Consider the following 14,895-nt stretch of genomic DNA (forward strand, 5'->3'; position numbering starts at 1 on the left):
CTGTTTTATTTAAAGAATGGGGATCTATCAAAGTCTGATCTTCAAAACACGTTTGTGGAAGTGTATCATGGCATGGACAAAGGAGATTTCTGAGGACCTCAGAAAAAGTGTTGCTGATGCTCATCAGGCTGGAAAAGGTTACAAAACTATCTCTAAAGAGTTTTGGACTCCACCAATCCACAGTCAGACAGCTTGTGTACAAATGAAGGAAATTCAAAACCATTGTTACCCTCCCCAGGAGTGGTCGACCAACAAAGATCACTCCAAGGGCAAGACGTTTAATAGTCAGCGAGGTCACAAAGGACCCCAGGGTAACTTCTAAGCAACTGAAGGCCTCTCTCACATTGGCTAATGTTAATGTTCATGAGTCCACCATCAGGAGAACACTAAACAACAATGGTGTGCATGGCAGGGTTGCAAGGAGAACAAAAAGAACATTGCTGTTTGTCTGCAGTTTGCTAAAGATCATGTGGACAAGCCAGAAGGCTGCTGGAAAAATGTTTTGTGGATGGATGAGACCAAAATAGAACTTTTTGGTTTCAATGAGAAGCATTATATTTGGAGAAAGGAAAACACTGCATTCCAGCATAAGAACCTTATCCCATCTGTGAAACATGGTGGTGGTAGGATTATGGTTTGGGCCTGTTTTGCTGCATCTGGGCCAGGACAGCTTGCCATCATTGATGGAACAATGAATTCTGAATTATACCAGCGAATTCTAAAGGAAAATGTCAGGACATCTATCTATGAACTGAATCTCAAGAGAATGTGGGTCATGCAGCAAGACAACGACCCTAAGCACACAAGTCGTTCTACCAAAGAATGGTTAAAGAAGAATAAAGTTAATGTTTTGGAATGGCCAAGTCTCTTGGCCACCTTCTCTTGGTCGGCACGGTGGTGTAGTGATTAGCACTGTTGCCTCACAGCAAGAAGGTTCTGGGTTCGAGCCCAGCGGCTGACGGGGGCCTTTCTGTGTGGAGTTTGCATGTTCTCCCCGTGTCTCCCTGAGCTTTCCTCTGGGTGCTCCGGTTTCCCCCACAGTTCAAAGACATGCAGTTAGGTTTACATAGGACGGCCTTGGGCTGAAGTGCCCAAGAGTGGCGGCGCGTACGTATGCAGCAGCTTTGCTCTCCTGTGATGAACTAAATTTCGTTGTACATTTGTGCAGTGACAATAAAGGCATTCTATTCTATTCAGTCTTGACCTTAATCCAATCAAAATGTTGTGGAAGGACCTGAAGCGAGCAGTTCATGTGAGGAAACCCACTAACATCCCAGAGTTGAAGCTGTTCTGTATGGAGGAATGGGCTAAAATTCCTCCAAGCCCATCTGCAGGACTGATCAACAGTTACTGGATACGTTTAGTTGCAGTTATTGCTGCACAAGGGGGTCACACCAGATACTGAAAGCAAATGTTTGCATACTTTTGCCACTCACAGATATGTAATATTGGATCATTTTCCTCAATAAATACATGACCAAGTGTAATATTTTTGTCTCATTTGTTTAACTGGGTTCTCTTTATCTACTTTTAGGACTTGTGTGAAAATCTGATGTTTTAGGTCATATTTATGCAGAAACATAGAAAATTCTAAAGGGTTCACAAACTTTCATGCACCACTGTAAATAGATGTCAGCTTGCTTGCCCAAGTCTGATTCAGTGTGCACAATAATGGAATGGCAGCAGTATGCTGCAACTGCACCTCTTGAGGCCACTAAATTCAATGATCTGTAAGGGCCTGATAATCCTAAAGGTTAAAGTATTACTGTCTAGTCTATTGTCAATGGTGCGCTGACAATTTTTGAAGGGACATTTATTTAAAAAAAATGCCTTCACATTTCCTTATGGGAAAAGACCTCATTTCTTTATCTTAGCAAGTTATTCTCATACACACTTCAATGATTGTTAGGAGAACCTGTTTTCCCCATAAGCAGCTGATCATAATTGAATCTCTCTAACGCAGGGCTTACCTTAGTGTGAAGGAACTGAAGGAATTGCTTCACCTGAACAGCTCAGACACCCTGAATGTGTTCTTTTCCAAATCAGCTCAGGAAGAACTTGCAGGGGCTGCTACATGGCCATGGGCCAAGGAGGCTCTGACACACCAAGGTGAGAGCCAACTTCCCCCAGACTCCTTCAAATCACTTCTAACACATGGTCTAACTGTTATGTATTGATACAATAATAGTTTAAAAAATGACTAGCTTTTTTTTTCAGTTCTGCTTTAGTGTCTAATTGTTAAAGTAACTAGACTGGCTGCTGTATTCTTGATGTTTTGGAGCATATTCAGAGGTGTGGCGTTTTTTTTTTTTTTTTTGCTTTTTTTCCCAACTGAAATGTAATTGTGAATATCAAAATATATTAACAGATAATATTTTATTGATTAGAATTTCATAAATCTTCTACATAATAAATCTGAGGTACAAAGTGAAGAAACCCCACTGAGACTTTAGCTACCTTGAATCAGTTTTAGATATTTCAAAATTTACCTGAATGCCTTAGAACATTTTATATAGGTCAGAGACCAGGAATGATATCCACTGAACTAGACTCAAGTTAGTATGTTTTTCCTCTTGACCCTTCCACTAACCATGCTACATCCTCATTTTACACAATACACATTAATCCACTGTGCTTTTTCACTCTCATTGCTGCAAAAACATACGTCACCAACACTTCAAATCTTTTTATTTTCCTCTTTATTCCCTTCCAACACTTTCTGACGGCTTCCTCCTTGTTCACAGCTCTTGCATTTTATGAGATTAATGGGCCGTAATCCCGGGCACAAAAGGAAACACTTGCAACATGCATAGATTTCTCCCGCAGATTGCCCTTAATAATGACCTTCTACTGAAAGGTGCATGTCAAAGGGAGGAGAATGATCCCGACCAACAAACAAACCAAAACAAAATACTTGCTCTTGCCCTGTTGCAATCTCCATTCACCTGCCAGCTGATTTTATGGTTCTCATTGTTGCTATGTCTTGAGCTCATTAAAAGGGAATGGAAATGCACTTACATAATGGGAAGGTCTCTTATGTAACTGCACCTCCTATTGATTTGTGGTGAGTAATCAGACAGTTTTGAGCTTGGCTTCTCCAGTCATGACTTTAGTTAATGAGATCACTTTGGCAGCTACTTGAAATTTGGACCTTTTAAAAATAGGCTAGCACAATTAATTGGTAACAACTTACTCCTTTGAGTGTGTGTGTGTGTGTGTGTGTACACACACACATATATATATATATATATATATATATATATATATATATATATATATATATATATATATATTAGTATAATGAGATTGGAGAGCTTCTCCCTTTCCAGTGCAAAAAAAGTAAGTATAAAAAAACCTTAAATCCTAACAAATAAACATTACAAAAATTGAAATAAGTATATAAGTGTCTTATATGCAAGTATGAATATGAATGAGCCATATACAGAATAAATAATTTGTATTGCACAGAATGTGAGAGTGACAGTGACAGATGTTTTGCATAATGTAAACATTATATTTGTGGCTGGTGTTGTTTCCTCTCAGAGTTCAGTATGGTGATGGCTCCTGGGAAGAAGCTGTTTTTCATTCTGGTAGTCCTTGTTTTGATACATCTGTAGCGCCTCCCAGAAGGAAGCAGCTCAAACAGCTGGGAAGCAGGATGTGAATTGTCCTTGATGATGCTCTGAGCTCTGCTGATGCACCGGGTAGTGTATGTGTCCATCAGGGAGGGGAGAGGGCAGCCGACAATCCTCTGCGCTGCTGTGACTGTCCTCTGAAGCCTCCCTCTGTCTGCAGCAGTGCAGCTCCCTTACCAGGTGGACAAGCAGTACGTCAGCAGGCTTTCAATGGAGGAGCGGTAGAAGGCCAGCAGCAGCTTCTGGTCTAGGTTGTTCTTCCTGAGGACTCTCAGGAAGTGTAGATGCTGCTGAGCCTTCTTTATAATGGCTGAGATGTTGATTGTCTAGGAGAAGTCATCAGAGATCTGGACTCCCAGGAATCTGAAACCGTGGACCCTCTCCACACACTCTCCGTTGATGTAGAGGGGGGATGGTCACTTTTCTTCCTCCTGAAGTCCACAATGATCTCCTTTGTCTTTGTGGTGTTTAGAGCCAGGTTGTTTACTGAGCACCAGGTCGTGAGCCTCTGAACCTCCTCCTTGTAGGCTGTCTCGTCTCCATCTGAGATCAGCCCAACCACTGTGGTGTTGTCAGCAAATTTGACGATCATGTTGTCGCCGTGGACCGGACTGCATTCGTAGGTATAGAGACAGTACAGGAGGGGGCTCAGCACGCAGCCCTGTGGTGAACCGGTGCTCAGTGTACATGTGGAGGAAAGGTGGGGGCCAAGTCTCACAGTCTGGGGCCTGTTGGTCAAAAAGTCCTTAATCCAGGTGCATGTGAGAGGGGGGAGGCCTAGAATGTCCAGCTTTGTGATCAGAGTGTCCGGGATGATCATATTAAATGCCAAGCTGTAGTCTACGAAGAGCATTCTTGCATAGCTCTGCTGCTGTTCCAGGTGGCTCAACACAGCATGCAGAACTATGGCGATGGCGTCCTCCGTAGATCTGTTCGCCTGGTATGCGAACTGGTGGGGGTCAAGTGTGTGGGGGGGAGACAGTCTTTGATGTGCTGGAGAACCAGTTTCTCAAAGCACTTCATAGTTACTGGGGTGAGGGCAACAGGGCGGTAGTCATTGAGGCTGGTTGTGGGTAACTGTTTTGGGATGGGAATTATTGTGGCTGACTTCAGGCAGGTAGGGATGACTGCTTGGGCCAGCGAGAGGTTGAAGATCCTGCAGAGGATGTGGGACAGCTGGTGGGCACATGCTCTGAGCACCTTGCCAGGTACTCCATCTGGACCGGCAGCCTTCCTGGGGTTCACTGCCTGGAGCACACGCCTCATCTCCTGCTCTTCTACAATGAATGGAGGGGTGCTGGGATCTGATGGGGGTGGGGGCAGGGCTAGAGCAAGTGAGTGTCGCTGCGGAGATTCGAAGCAAGCAAAGAAGCAATTGAGCTCCTCTGCCAGTGACTTACTCAGGACTCCTGATGTCACATCACCTCCTCTAAAGTTGGTGATGTTCTGTATGCCCTGCCACACCTCTCATGGTCTGTTGCTGGTGAGATGGGACTCTATCTTCCTCTTATAGTCCGCTTTGGCTTTTTTAATCCCTTTCTTCAGGTCAGCTTGAGTTGTGCTGTAAAGGGCTCTGTCACCTGACCTGAAGGCAGTGTCACGGGCCTTGAAGAGTGAGCAAACCTGGCTGGTCATCCAGGGTTTCTGATTTGGAAAGACGCGGATGATTTTGTCCACAGATACAGTTCCCATACAGAACTTGATATAGTTCAAAACTGTCTCTGTGAATGTTTCCAGGTCCTGATGTTCAAATAGGTCCCAGTCTGTGTGTTGAAGGCAGTCCTGGAGTTCGCTGAGTGCATTCTCAGGCCAAGTTGTTACAGTCTTTGTGGTGGGCCTGGATCTGCATCTGAGGGGAGTGTATGCAGGGATGAGCAGCAGAGAAAGATGGTCTGACTGTCCGAGGTGGGGGAGGGGCATGGCTCTGTTACCGTGCTTAATGTTGGAGTACACATGATCAAGAGTCCTTTCCCCTCTTGTTGGGCACTTCACGTGCTGGTGAAACTTCGGGAGTACAGTCTTAAGATTGGTCTTATTAAAGTCTCCAGCTATAATGTGAACACCATCAGGGTGGACCCGCTGCTGTTCATTGATGGTGTTCAGCAGGAGAGAGAGCGCTGCGCTAGTGTTAGCATCTGGCGGGATGTAAACAGTAATGACAATCACTACGGTTATCTCTCTTGGGAGAAAATAAGGCCGACATCTTACAGACATGTACTTAATGTTGGGGGAGCAGTGCTTCGCTATAATACTGCTGTTGTTGCACCAGTCCTCATGCACATAAATACAGAGCCCCCCACCTCTACTTTTGCTGGAGTCCTCAGTCCTATCCCAGTGGTTCAGGGAGTGGCCAGCTAGCTGCATGCTAGCATCGGGGATCTTTGGGTTCAGCCAGGTCTCTGTAATAATGAGGGCACAGCAGTCTCGAATGTAGCAATTTCCCACAAGTTGTAGTTCCAGATCCTCCGTCTTGTGGGTGAGAGATCTGGCATTGGTGAGATACAGGCTCGGCAGGGGTGGCTTGTGCGGTTGGTTCCTTAGCCTTAGCAGGAGGCCAGACCTGCGACCTCGTTTCTGCTTCCTCTCCCTCCTTCGCCTGCACCGCTTTCCAGACCCGACAACAAACCACAGAGAATCCAGCAGTCTTGCTAGCTTGTCTGGGATGTTGTGGCTGAATTGACATTCCCTCGAAATGGCAATCTTATGTCAGTAGCCAATATCTATGAGGTCCTGGCAGCTGTAGTGGTGTACCGCCGAAGCGAAAATACACAAAGTCCACAAACAAACATACAAAAAAAAGTAAAAACGCACACTGAAGGGGAGAGCCGTGAGCCGCTGCGTCTGAGCACGCCGCCATCAAGGTTGTAAACCTTGTGTGTGTGTGTGTGTATATGTGTGTGTGTGTGTGTGTGTGTGTGTGTATATATATATATATATATATATATATATATATATATATATATATATATATATATATATATATATATGGCAGCACGGTGGTATAGTGGTTAGCACTGTCGCCTCACAGCAAGAAGATTCTGGGTTTGAGCCCAGTGGCTGATGGGAACCTTTCTGTGTGGAGTTTGCATGTTCTCCCTGTGTCTGCATGGATTTCCTTTGGGTGCTCTGGTTTCCCCCACAGTCCAAAGATATGCAGTTAGGCTAATTGGACGCTCTAAATCAGACCTGGGCATTTTACGGCCCGCGGGCCGCATCCGGCCCTTTGGTTCATTCTGACCAGCCCGTGTAAGGTTAATTAGAAATTACAAAATAAACGTATTTTCTAATTTTACCTCATGCACGGACTGAATGTGCATTGCTTTTATTTTGAAGTTGTGTTCAACAAAAACACAATGCGCACGACATGAACATGACATGAAATCCCACGAAACCTAATCCCACGATAACTACTTCCGTAATTTGTCCAGACCAACCACAAACTTGTACGTCATCCTTCAAACGGTCCAGCCAATCATATAGTGTGACGTCACCAGCAGGCGCCGGAGCCCGAGCTGATCTGTAGATCTGATACCTACACGAATCGGCACGGCATCATTATTATAATATGATGTATCTTGTTTGATATGTGGAGTAGAAAGACCATATTATGATGTCTTTATTGTGTTTTGGGGTGAATGTGACTGAAAAAAAATGGTACAAACGTTCACATTTTGTTTTGGGAAATTTGATTGAATAAATGACATTTTTTTGTAAGGCAACCTCGTTTTTTCCATACTCTTACCAGTCTTAGCAGCTTGTAAAAACAATGTTATTTACTGCTTTATATAAATAAATACAATTAATATTATGCAGAATTTAGTTCAGCCTTTTGGTCCGGCCCTCCACAAAATTTTCTGTTTCTCATGTGGCCCCATGGAAAAAATAATTGCCCACCCCTGCTCTAAATTGACCATAGATGTGAGTGTGAATTGTTGTTTGTCTGTGTGTCAGCCCTGAGATGATTTGGTGACTTGTCCAGGGTGTACCCTGCCTTTTGCCCATAGTCAGCTGGGATAGGCTCCAGCTTGCCTGCAACCCTACACAGGATAAGCCGTTACGGATAATGGATGGATGTGTGTGTGTGTGTGTGTGTGTGTGTGTGTGTGTGTGTCATGGAAATAGAATTGAAGGAAAGTGTACTTTCTATCTTTATATATAATAATTGTGTGGTCCTTATTAACTTTGATAAACTAACAATTAACCTCAGGTGACAGCCAAACAAACAAAAAAATACCAAATTTCAATATATAGTCTTTTTTTTCCAAAAAAGCAAACCAACTTTCATAAACTAAGTTGGAAAAAAAATAGGTAGACCGTATAATTCAGTACAATTCATGTCAAACCGCCTTGAGCGATAATAACTGAACATTTTCTATGGGAGTTTAGTATTCCCTCTCATCATTTTGGAGAAATTTTGGCTCACTCTTCTTTACAACATTGCTTCATTTCTTTGATGTTTGAGGGCATTCATTTATGCACAATTCTCTTAAGATCTTGTCATACTATCTCCACCAACGCCTGATATGTAGCCCCTTGTACACTTACCGGTATGCAATACGCTCCGGCCCGATCGAGGGCAGCCTCTGGCGCGTCGGGGATCCGCACCACCTCCATCGCTGCGCACTGTTGCTGCAGGTGGGCCGGTTCCCCGCAGCGCCAGCAAACCGGCCCGGGCCTTCCCTCTGCAGCTGTGTTCTGGGGCTTACTCACCTGAGGGGGGGAGAGACAGACACAGAAGGGACAAACGGGAGGGCACCACGGGTGCAGCGGGCCGGCTGGGGTGGAGCCGGCCCCCGCCTCTGTGGTGGGGGAATGGGGCAAGGACGGGACACGGGAGGAGGGGGGGAAGAAAGAGAGAGAGAAGAGGAGAGAGAAGATGATGTCGTCAGTTGTCCTGCCGCCGGAACAGCCGCCAAATGATCCTCCGCCAGTCCTACGGCCTGATCCAGCGACGCCGGGCGGTGGCACTGGACCCACTCCGCGGTTCCAGCTGGTAAGCGGGCGATGAATTGTTCCAGCGCCACCTGGTCAATGATTCCCTCGGCGTCACGATCTTCGGCCCTCAGCCACCGCCAGCAGGTGTCCCGTAGCTGCTGGCCGAACGCGAACGGGCTGCCGACTTCCGCCATCCGCAGCGCGCGGAAGCGCTGGCGCTGCTGCTCGGGCGTGCACCCCACGCGCTGGCGGACGGCCCGGCGAAGGTCGGCGTAGGCCAGCCGGCGGTCGGCGGGGAGCTGTAGTGCGGCCAGCTGCGCCTCTCCCGTCAAGAGGGGGAGGAGGCATGCCGCGCGCTGCTCCATCGGCCACCCCGAGGCTTCGGCGACCTGCTCGAACAAGGTGATGAAAGCCTCGGGGTCATCCTGCGGGCCCATCTTGGTCAAGGTGAGGGGAGACGGGCCCGCGGCCGGGGCGCTGGTGGACCCTGCCGACGCGAGGAGATGCCGGAACGCCTCTCGATCTTCCTGCTGGGCCAGCACCAGGGCTTCGAAGCGGCGCTCCTGCTCCTTTCGGAGCGTGACGAGTGCCTGGTGCTGGCTCTGCTGAGCCGTGGTGAGGGCGTGGACCAAGTCCGCGAATGGGGAGGATTCCATGGGGCTGCAAAGCTGGTGCTCCACCTTCCCAGGTTTTGGCACCACTGTAACGCGGATCAAGTGTGGGTGGAGCACAGAGGACGGCAAGACAACATTTGGAGGCAGAGAAGGCTTATTTATTTTTCCAACTTTTCAGTCGAAGCAGCGTAAACACACACACACCCAAACACACACACTCTGCATCCAATCCCGGGTCGCGCTCCCTCTGCTCTCTCTCAGCCTCCTTAAATAGGGAGCGGTTTACTGGGAAAACACACACAAAACACAGGTTAATTACCATCAGGTGTAGCGATGCTGCCACTCACCTTCCCTGGCTCCACCTTCCTGCCACAGACCGGCGCTTGACCACGCCCCCGCTGCCACAATTATATTCTCTGTTGTGAGATGCTGTGTATGTTTGAAGCCATATTGAAACAGCCAAGCAGATAGTTTCTCCCAGATAACTTTTAGTTGATGATTTTTATTTATTTTATGTGGCCTTGCAGAGAGGGACAGCCTCTGGGTATTGGGTGGTTTAGTCAGCAATCATCAATATGTACTCTTGGTCCCAGGTGGACTTGGGCAGCAGCTCTATAAGATTCATGTCCACCTACTTGAAAGGGACCCCAATGATTGGCAGAGTATCAATGGGGCCTGAGCTGGCTTGTAGGGGGAAGTCCGCTGGCACTGTAGGCACTGCTGGCAGAAGTTGCAGATCTCAGCCACCGTTCCTGGCCAGTGAAACCAGTCTTGGATCTTATCCAGTGTGTTCTGGGGTCCCAGGTGGCTGCCTAGCTGGTTGGTGTGAGCCAGGTGCATAATGGAGTCAATTTTGGACCTACGGATGACAAGGAGGTCACTGGGCTCTGCGTTCTGGGCTCTTGGCCCAGCCTGTAACTCCAGTGGTGAAATTCAGAGGCTTGGGTGGGGGAGTTCCTTATATGGGCCAGGATCTCTTCAGCCAGTGGGAGGACATGGTAGGCCCATTGCATTTCACTGGTGAGGAGTAGGGTGAGGATATGAGCCCATTCCCAGGGTTGCCAACCCTCTTTTTCTGTGACCCTCTCAAAGGTTCCCAGGAACGCCTCAGTGTTGTCCTCCATGTTGAGCTTGGTGAGGAGGCATTGAGCATATTGGGCAGGGTCGGAGAGGAGGGTCATGGCTGTGGGCAGCATATACTTTAGGCTCAACAGCTCACAGGTGACTGTGTGTAAGCCATAGTCAAGCTCCTGAAATAGCTGCCCCTGCTGCATGCTGAGGTTGAGGAGGTGTCTCACCTCAGGGTCCATGGCTGGGGTGCCAGGGTCTGTGTCACTTGTTCATATTCTCCATCAGTGTACTGACCCTAGTGGTGGGATGTGATGCAAACATGTGGACAACAGGGGTGAGGTGCAAAAAAGGTGTTTTTTATTCTTCTTTTCTCCCTTTCTTATATTTGCCTGGTGAGTTGAGTCAGATGGTGTGGGTCGTGAGGTTTATGGTGGAGGAAGTGTGTTGAAAATCCCCAGGGTGTGAAAGCAGTGTTCTTTTAGAGATGCAGGGGATCAGCTCTATAATCCTTCCAGTAAGACAGTGTATGATCCAAACTGGTATCTCAAGACAAGAGTTGCACTGGGTCAGATATAGCATTCAGAAGGATGTACCACACTCATGCACAGTGAATGGCTCTTGTATACACTCTTGGTGCCTTGTAGAGGGTGAATGTGCATTCTATCATTGTTAGCTGCCAGCCATGCTGTATTAAACTGCCCCTCCCCTCGCATATGCACTAGGTGCTGAACTCTGAGGGTGATGCTTAACTGCTGCTGCTGAGTGCAGAGAATGGGACGCTGTCTTTTCAGCACCACAGTTGCTATATATATATATATATATATATATATATATATATATATATATATATATATGTATATATATGTATATGTGTGTGTGACGAGTCATGGAATCCACGGACACATGTCGGCCGAAACAAATCCGAGAAAATCGCAAAAGAAGCGTTAATTAATTAACGCTTCTTTTGCGATTTTCTCGGATTCGTTTCGGCTGACATGTGTCCATGGATTCCATGACTCGTCACACACACACACATATATATATATATATGTACACACACATGGCCCTGTGATGACCTCGCCCATAGTCAGCTGGGATAGGCTCCAGCTTGCCTGCGACCCTGTAGAACAGGATAAAATGGCTAGAGATAATGAGATGAGAAATATATACATATATACGTGTGTGTGTGTGTGTGTGTGTGTGTGTATATATATATATATATATATATATATATATGGCGGCACGGTGGTGTAGTGGTTAGCGCTGTCGCCTCACAGCAAGAAGGTCCTGGGTTCGAGCCCCGGGGCCGGCGAGGGCCTTTCTGTGTGGAGTTTGCATGTTCTCCCCGTGTCCGCGTGGGTTTCCTCCGGGTACTCCGGTTTCCCCCACAGTCCAAAGACATGCAGGTTAGGTTAACTGGTGACTCTAAATTGACCGTAGGTGTGAATGGTTGTCTGTGTCTATGTGTCAGCCCTGTGATGGCCTGGCGACTTGTCCAGGATGTACCCCGCCTTTCGCCCGTAGTCAGCTGGGATAGGCTCCAGCTTGCCTGCGACCCTGTAGAAGGATAAAGCGGCTAGAGATAATGAGATGAATGAGATATATATATATATACACACACACACACACACGTGTGTGTGTGTATACACATATATATGTATGTATGTACACATACATACATACGTACGTACGTGTGTGTGTGTATATATGTGTGTATGAAATATCATATGGAATTATGTATTAACAAAAAAGTGTTTAAAAACCCCAGAAGGGTTCATATTTTAGATTCTTCAAAGTGAGCACAGTTTACCTTGATGACAGCTTTGCATATGATTTGGTATTATCTTAACTAGCTTCATAAGGTTACCTGGAATGCTTTTCAGATAACAGGTGTGCCTTGTCAAAAGTTAATTCGTGGAATTTCTTGCCTTCCTAATGCATTTGAGACCATCAAACAGTAAATAGTAAATATTCCACAACTATAGTAATCCATATTATGTGAATAACTGCTCAAATAAGTAAAGGGAAATGACTGTCCATTATTTTAAGACATGAAGTATCTTTTAATTAATAAATATAAACACACACACACACAATATACTAACCCTATTTCCAGAAAAATTGGGGTATTTTCCAGAATGCAATTTAAAAAAAAAAAATCTGTGATTTGTTAATTGACGAGAACCTTTATTTAAATAACAAAAGTACAAATAAAATATTTTCAATAGTTACATTGACTAACTTAATTGTATTTTATAAATATAAACAAAGTTAGAATTTGATGCCTGCAACATACTCAAAGTTGGAACAGAGGCAAAATAAGATTGAATGGCCTTTAGAATTTTCAAGTAGCACCATTTTAGTAGATTCCACAATAAACAGGTTAATTGATAACATGCTTGGGTATAAAAGGAGCATGCACCAAATGCTCAGTCTTTGCAAGCAAGGATGGGTCGGGACTCACTCCTTTGTGCCAAAATTCATGAGAGAATTGTTAGTCAATTCAAAAAGAAAATTTTTCAATGCAAGATTTTAGGTCTTTCAAAATCTATAGTACGTAGTACTGTGAAAAGATTCAGGTAATTCGGAGACATCTTAGTGCCTAAAGGGCAAGGTCAGAAACCACTGCTGAATGTGCATGATGTGCATCATGCTAATATGACAAATATAGCCACATGGGCTTAGGAGTACTTTGGAAAGCCATTGTTGGAAAGACTTAACAGTCTGTTGATGCATCCAGAAATGCAACCTGAAACTGTATTGTGCAAGGAGGAATGCATTGATCCATCTATGCGGAAATGACACTGATTTCTCTGGGCCTGATCTCATCTCAGATGGACTGAAAGACAGTGGAAATGTGTGCTGTGGTCAGATGAGTTCCACATTTCAGCTTGTTGTTGGAAAAAACAGATGTCGAGTTCTCAGTGCCAAAGGTGAACATGACCATGCAGAGAAAGCTGCAAAAGCCAGCATCTGTGATGGTATGGGGTGCATCAGTGCCCATGGCATGGATGTGTGTGAAGGTACCATTGATATATTGGGGCATATATTCGGATTTTAGAGAGACATATTCATCAAGGTGAGTCTTTCCTGGGAAGTCCATGCTTATTTGAGCAGGACAGTGCCAGGCCTCATTCTGCACAGGCTACAACAGTGTGGCTTAGTAGACCAAGTGCCTGTGCTTTATTGGCCTGCTGCCAGTCCAGATCTGTCTCCTAATGAGGATGTATGGCGCATCATGAAGAGGAGAATCAGACAATGGTGACCTCAGACTGTTGAGCAGCTGAAATATTGTATCAAGCAGCGATGGTTAAAAATTCCAACTGCAAAACTGCAACAATTAGTATCCTCAAATCCCATATGATTAAAAAGTGTTATTAAAATGAAAGGTGATGTAATACAATGTTAATAATGCCTCTGTCCCAACTTTTTTCAGTGTTTTGCACATGTCAAATTCTATCTTTTGTTTATATTTACAAAATACAATTACGTTGGTCAGTAAAACTATTGAAAACCTTTTTTTTGTACTTTTGTCTGTTAAATAAATGTTCACATGAATTAACAAATCACAGATTTTTGTTTTGATTACATTTTTGAAAATATCCCAACTTTTCTGGAAATGGGGTTACTATATATAAATCAGAAAAAGTTGGGGTGGTATGTTGAAATTAAACCTGAAAGCAATGATTTGTAAATAGTCTTTGACCTGTATTCCATGCAGAAGAATACTGCAGTACATTATTTGATGTTCAAATTGTTTTTTTTTCCACAATAAACACTAATTTCATTTTTGTGTCTTGCAACACATTTCAATAAAAGTTGGGGTGGTAAAGCATTTGCCACTTTAAAATGTTGTCATTCCTTCTCACAACACTTCAAAGATGTTTCGGGACTGAAGACACCAAGTGTTTCAGGTGTTATTTTTTCCCGTTCTTTCTGCAAACAGGTCTGAAGGTGTCCAACAATATGGGGTCGCCATTGTCATATTTTTCATTTCAAAATTCACAGAAGTGTAATTTACCTTTGCCAGTGGCACTGAGACAACCTCATACCATGCCAGACCCTGGCTTTTGGACTTGTTACTGGTAGCAGTCTGGATGGTCCTTTTCATCTTTGGTTTAGAGCACACAGCATCCATTTCTTCCAAAAAGAACTAGGATACTGATTTGTCTGACCACGATACACATTTCCACTACATAATGGCCCATCCCAGATGCCTCCAAGCCCAGAGTCAATGGTACTTCTGGGCACAGTTAACATAAGGCTTCCTTTTTGCAGAGTAAAATTTTAACTGGCATTTGTGGATGTAACTCCATATTGTAGTGATTGACAAAGATTTGCCAAAGTAATCTTGAGCCCATGTGGTTATATCAGCTATAAATGAATGAAGGTTGTTCAGGCAGTGCCATCTGAGGGATGGGGGATCATGGGTGTTGAGCTAACGCTTGTGCCCTTGACCTTTACGGATTGAAATTCCTCCAGATACTCTGGTTTTGCCCACAGTTCAAAGACATGCATATTACGTAAAATACTCAGCCATTGGGGTTGCACAAGTCAGTGCATACTTGGTGCCAGTCCCAAGCTCTGAAAGATTGGGGAGGGTTGTGTCAAGAAGGGAGGGTTTTTTTGACCAAAAAACC

At 45.0% G+C, this 14,895-nt stretch overlaps 1 protein-coding gene across 2 annotated transcripts in view; it reads left to right on the forward strand.

The window, feature by feature from the left end:
* pappa2 (pappalysin 2) overlaps positions 1 to 14,895 on the forward strand; it is a 312,855-nt gene that overhangs the window by 38,183 nt on the left and 259,777 nt on the right. For both annotated transcript variants that reach the window (XM_060931153.1, XM_060931162.1), the window contains exon 3: positions 1,964 to 2,109. In XM_060931153.1, coding sequence (XP_060787136.1) covers positions 1,964 to 2,109 — 146 coding nt within the window. The remainder of the gene's footprint in view (positions 1 to 1,963; positions 2,110 to 14,895) is intronic.

Source organism: Neoarius graeffei, chromosome 1 (assembly GCF_027579695.1).
Source record: "Neoarius graeffei isolate fNeoGra1 chromosome 1, fNeoGra1.pri, whole genome shotgun sequence".
In the NCBI taxonomy this organism is placed as follows: Eukaryota; Metazoa; Chordata; class Actinopteri; order Siluriformes; family Ariidae; genus Neoarius; species Neoarius graeffei.